This window comes from Onychomys torridus, chromosome 8 (assembly GCF_903995425.1).
Source record: "Onychomys torridus chromosome 8, mOncTor1.1, whole genome shotgun sequence".
Classification (NCBI taxonomy): Eukaryota; Metazoa; Chordata; class Mammalia; order Rodentia; family Cricetidae; genus Onychomys; species Onychomys torridus.
The window spans coordinates 103,929,428-103,935,069 of record NC_050450.1 but is presented as its reverse complement, the minus strand read 5'-3'; the positions used below and the strand labels follow the sequence as shown (position 1 = coordinate 103,935,069).

The 5,642-nt window shown below is 59.3% G+C and overlaps 1 protein-coding gene across 1 annotated transcript; it reads left to right on the top strand.

Moving 5' to 3' along the window:
• The first annotated feature begins 962 nt into the window (after nt 1-962).
• Nucleotides 963-5,428, top strand: Trim47 (tripartite motif containing 47). Its single transcript, XM_036198226.1, has 6 exons — nt 963-1,710; nt 2,839-2,934; nt 3,193-3,423; nt 3,586-3,784; nt 4,198-4,272; nt 4,500-5,428. The coding sequence occupies exons 1-6, from the start codon at nt 1,027-1,029 to the stop codon at nt 5,138-5,140; spliced, it is 1,926 nt and encodes a 641-aa protein (XP_036054119.1). The 5' UTR covers nt 963-1,026; the 3' UTR covers nt 5,141-5,428.
• Nucleotides 5,429-5,642: the final 214 nt, after the last annotated feature.

The following is a 5,642-nucleotide window of genomic DNA, read 5'->3' as shown; positions in this document are numbered from 1 at the left end:
GACCCTGTCTCGCTGGGCTGTGTGGCACACGCCTGTAATCCCAGCTCTCAGGAGGCAGAGGCAGGCAGGTCTCTGTGAGTTCGAGGCCGGACTGGTCTACAGAGCGAGTTCCAGGACAGCCAGGGCTACACAAAGAAACCCTGTCTCGAAAAACCAAGCACTCCCCACTCCGCTGGGGGAGGGGGGGGAGACCCTGTCTTAAAAACAATAAGATGAAAACAGATGTATGGCATAAGCCTGTGGTCCCAGCACTCAGGAGGCTGAGGCAGGAAGTCGAAGAGTTCTAGGTCAATCTGGGCTGCATATAGAGACTATGTCTCAAAACAAACACAAATCCTTACAGTTAGACTCACCATTCCAGATGCATAGTTGGGCAAGTCTTAACCAGTGCCTCCTTTTAGAGAACTACAGGCACCCGCGAATGTGATGAGCGGAAGTAAATTCCTCCGACAAGGGATTTGTCCAGTGATGTCAGCTTCCCATTTCAGATCCAGACAAGGCCAAGTTCCCCAGCGAGGGTAAATAGAGTCTCCAGGGGGCAAAAACAGACACACACTAGCAGTAATTTTTTCTTTATGTCAGCAACTCGTGAACTTTGCTAACTGTACCCAGGAGGGGCGGGAGGGCAAAGGTACTGGCGACATGGCTGTGCCCTCCCACCTCTCCGAGGCACCGGGCTGACCAAGGTTGGGGGGATGGCGGTCGGATGCCCTCCCAGCCTCCTCCCCATGCATTCCCTCGCATCCTCGGTCCTCGTCCACTCTTTTTCACGCCCATTTGCCACCGCCTCCACCCACGACGGGTGGAGGGCTCAAGAGGGTCGTGTGCCCCTGGAAGGCAGGCATGCCCCGTGTCTGCTGACCCGTGGTACAGCGGCTGGCCGCGTTGGGGGCGGGCAGAACTGCGGAGGGGTTGGAGGGGGCTGGACCCTTGGCCTTGGCCCCAGGGGGCGGTGCCGGGCGCGAACCGTCCCTGGTCCCTCCCAGGCGGGAGCAGCACAGGCGGTGCCCGGGCAGCTGCGGAGCCATGGACGGCAGCGGGCCTTTCAGCTGCCCCATCTGCCTGGAACCGCTCCGGGAGCCGGTGACACTGCCCTGCGGCCACAACTTCTGCCTCGCCTGCCTGGGCGCGCTCTGGCCGCACCGGAGTGCCGGCGGCAACGGTGGTTCCGGAGGTCCGGCCCGCTGTCCACTGTGCCAGGAGCCTTTCCCCGACGGCCTGCAGCTCCGCAAGAACCACACGCTGTCCGAGCTGCTGCAACTCCGCCAGGGCTCGGGCCCGGGACCCATGTCCGCCCCGGCTTCAGGCCCCGCCCGGGGCGCGACGCCCGAACCCCCTGCGCCCAGCGCACCCCCTCCTGCTCCGGAGCCATCGGCTCCCTGCGCGCCCGAGCCCTGGCCCGCCGAAGAGCCGGTGCGCTGCGACGCGTGCCCCGAGGGCGCCGCCCTGCCCGCCGCGCTCTCCTGCCTCTCCTGCCTCGCCTCCTTCTGCTCTGCGCATCTGGCCCCGCACGAACGCAGCCCCGCACTGCGCGGCCACCGCCTGGTGCCGCCGCTGCGCCGGCTGGAGGAGAGCCTGTGTCCGCGCCACCTGCGGCCGCTGGAGCGCTACTGCCGCGTGGAGAGAGTGTGCCTGTGCGAGGCCTGTGCCGCTCAGGAGCATCGCGGCCACGAGCTAGTGCCGCTGGAGCAGGAGCGCGCGCTTCAGGAGGTGGGGCGTGGGCACCTTGAGCGGGCACGTGGAGATGGGTGACCGGCGGGGCGGGAGAGCTGTTTAGTCCCTCCACTCTTCTCGGGCTGTGTCTTTTATCTGTTTTATTATTATTGTGGATGTGCACGTGGAGATTAAGAAGACAACTTTGTGGAGTTGGTTCCCACCTTTGCGTGGGTTTCATCTCTCTGACTCAATAGGCTCTGCCTTAGTTTCCCCCTCGAACCTGAGGATCTTTACGACCGCTTCCAGTCTATAGTGTCGTTTGCTAGGGCTGGTGTGGATGGAAGCGGAGTCAGAAGGGACTACTGAGTAGATGAAAGAACGGCGGAGAGCCGAAAGGGAGTGTGTGTGTGTGTGTGTGTGTGTGTAACTGGGTCAGTGTGGGTGTAAAGCCAGAGAGGTACCTGGGTTAGATAGACCCTTGGAGCCGGTGGGGACCAGGAGTGGCTGGCCGCGGGCGTGGCCCCATGGCTGCGGAGCTCTTCTTGCTGGTCCCAACTCAGATTTGTCCCGGACTGAGTCAGCCACTGTGGACGGGTGTGGCGGGCACCAGGAGCACGACGGAGGCTGGGCTGGTCACACAGAACTGCTCTGTCGGAATATTCTGGGCCGTTGGGAGCATGTGCCCAGTGTCCCACCACCTCCACCCCCAGTTTCCTTTGGCTTCCATCCCGGTCTTGGCGCCTCTGGCTTTGGGATTTTCCGTCTCTCCTGCCTGGGGCTGTGACTCACAAGACCCAGGGGATTTGCCAGGAATCCCCATTTTTCAGAGCTGGATTGGGGGTGAAGGCTCTTTTGGAACTAATCCCCGGGATTAGTTAGTGTCCTCCCTTCTTGTTTAGTCACACCCCAACCCCACGCTCTCACTCTGCCTCTTCCCCACTGAGGGGAAAAATCCCAAATAAACCGAGAACCTGGGGTGGCGCTATACTGGCTTCTTGGTCAACAGGAGTCAGATGCCCACAGCCTGCTGCTACCTTGCCAGGCATTCGGGAATGGCACCAGCCTGGCCAAAGGTGCTTTGGGCATATTCTGAAGAATCACAGCCCTTCCAGTCCCTCCATTCACAGATCTGGTCAGAGACCTTTGTCATCAGACACCAGACTCACAAAGCCCAATCCACAGGCTGAGCAGCCCAAAGTCCTGAGTGCCGTGGAGGACCGGATGGATGAACTGGGTGCCGGCATTGCACAGTCCCGCCGTACTGTAGCCCTCATCAAGGTCAGACCCCACCCTAACCCCATGTGCACCCCTGAAGCAGGCCTCTGAAATTGTACATAAGCTTCCAGTATGTACCACTCACTCTAGACATGCCCTGATTAGGGACTGCTCAACCCTACTAAGCAGGAACACCTTGTTTCCAGAGACCTGGCTCAGACCCAGAGCTTGGGCTGGTCCTTCTGACAGGGTGGGCACACACAGTCAGAGAAGGAATCTGTAGCCAGGTTGGGTCTTTGCCTCCACCGCCCAATCCTGCAGAGTGCAGCTGTGGCCGAGCGAGAGAGGGTGAGCCAGATGTTTGCTGAAGCCACAGCCACCCTACAGAGTTTCCAGACCGAGGTGCTGGGGTTCATCGAGGAGGGAGAGGCCACTATGTTGGGCCGCTCCCAGGGTGACCTGCGTAGACAGGAGGAACAACGCAGCCGCCTGAGCCGAGCACGGCACAACCTCAGTCAGGTTCCAGAAGCTGACTCAGTCAGCTTCCTACAGGTGAGGATGGCTCTTGAGCCACAGGAAGATTGAAGTGAGGGGCTGGGGGTGAGAAATGGTGGCAGGGGCGATGGGTACCTGGCCTTCCAAGACAGTTGCTGCCTTCCCTGGCTGGGAGAAGCTACGGCCAGCAGAGCCTTAATGGGCATTTGTCTGGCACAGGAGCTCCTGGCGCTGCGGCTGGCCCTGGAGGAGGGGTGCGGCCCTGGCCCTGGGCCCCCCAGGGAACTCAGCTTCACCAAGTCCTCCCAAGTCGTCAGAGCCTTGAGAGACATCCTGGTCTCAGCCTGTGCCAGCCAGTGGGAGCAGCTGCAGGGGCTGAGCGGTGACGAGGATGAGATGCAGAAACGTGGTTCAGAAGGTGAGTGCCCCTCCAAGATGACTCCCACCCCTCCCCAGATACACCGGGTGGGCCCCCACATCTGGTGTCCTTCAGGAATGGAGGAGGGAAAGGTGTCTGGCACTGGGGGAGGGGACCCTAATCCTGCCAGGAACTGAAGCCATCCCCCCCCCCAGAAGTGATTCTTCTTGCTCTCCCATGAACTTCAGAGAGATCAATGTCTTGCTTGCAAGGAGGCAAGGGCGGGGGAACTCAAGCGATACACATGCTTGAGGACACGGTCCCATATGGGTGTGTCTGTCACCAAGTAGCTGGGGACTTTGGAAGGAAGGGTGGGGGTAGTTACAACCACAGGTGGGGGTGGGCACTACCGAGGGTAGCCCTGTGCCAGCCACACATGGTCCAGAGAGGTTGCTTTCACACTCCTTGTGCAGCTGATGTGGAGTCCCAGGACCCTGACAGCACCGACCTGCTGGAGAGTGAGGCTCCCAGGGATTACTTCCTCAAGTGTAAGTAGCCAGCCCGACGCTACCAAAGCACCGTTAGCTGCAAGGCTTCAGAACCCAGAGCTTGGGAACCCTCCCCTTAATCTCTAGGGTGGACAAGGTCACCTCCATGGGTCTCAGTGGTTCTGAAGAAGGGATGAGGCTGTGTTTGGGGGAGGTGGGTCCCTGTGGGGGACTATCCCATCCGAGCTTGGCTGTGATCTGTGTCTCTTTCCCATCCATGGGGTCAGTTGCCTACATCGTGGATTTGGACAGTGATACGGCAGACAAGTTCTTGCAGCTTTTCGGAACCAAAGGCGTCAAGAGGGTTTTATGTCCCATCAACTACCCAGAGTCACCCACCCGCTTCACACACTGTGAGCAGGTGCTAGGAGAGGGTGCCCTGGACCGGGGCACCTACTACTGGGAAGTAGAGATTATCGAAGGATGGGTCAGTGTGGGTGTCATGGCTGAGGGCTTCTCTCCGCAAGAGCCCTATGATCGGGGCCGGCTGGGCCGAAATGCTCACTCATGCTGTCTGCAGTGGAATGGGCGTGGATTCTCAGTCTGGTTCTGTGGGCTGGAGGCCCCACTGCCCCATGCCTTTTCACCTACGGTTGGTGTCTGCCTAGAATATGCTGACCATGCCCTGGCCTTCTATGCTGTTCGAGACGGAAAGCTGAGCCTTCTTCGGAGGCTCAAAGCCTCCCGGCCACGCCGCAGTGGTGCCCTGGCCTCCCCCACTGACCCTTTCCAGAGTCGCCTGGACAGCCACTTTTCAGGGCTCTTCAGTCACAGGCTCAAGCCTGCCTTCTTCCTGGAGAGTGTGGACGCCCATCTGCAGATTGGGCCCCTCAAGAAATCATGCATATCCGTACTGAAAAGGAGGTGATGAAGGACTACCTCATCCTGCAGAGGCCTTGCCTGTATCTCCGGGGAGAAGGCACCAGTCTTAGAGGACCCCTCCCCCCACTCCCAGCTGTCTCGCTTCTACAGGTCTCTGCTTTCTGTAACTAGACCTTCCACTTTTAAGGTAGGGGTCCCCAGCCCCTTACAGGACTTGTTTTGGGAAGAGAACTTGACCCAGGACAACTTCAGACTGCCCCAGCCCTTCTTCTCCAGGTATCTAGAGCTACCTGGCACACAGTAGGTGCTCAATAAACATTTGTTGAATACATGACTCCCTTCTTCATTCCTTATCCACCAGAAATTCCTGACTTTTCAGCCTTCAAGATCTGAGAATAGGGGCAGGCAAGACAGCTCTGTCAGAAAAGGTGCTCGCCTCCAAGCTTTGGGATCCCAGTCCCATTCCCGAACCACACACAGTAGAACAAACTGACTCCTACAAACTGTGCTCTGGTCTCCAACTGCATGTCCTGGTGCATGAGCCACAG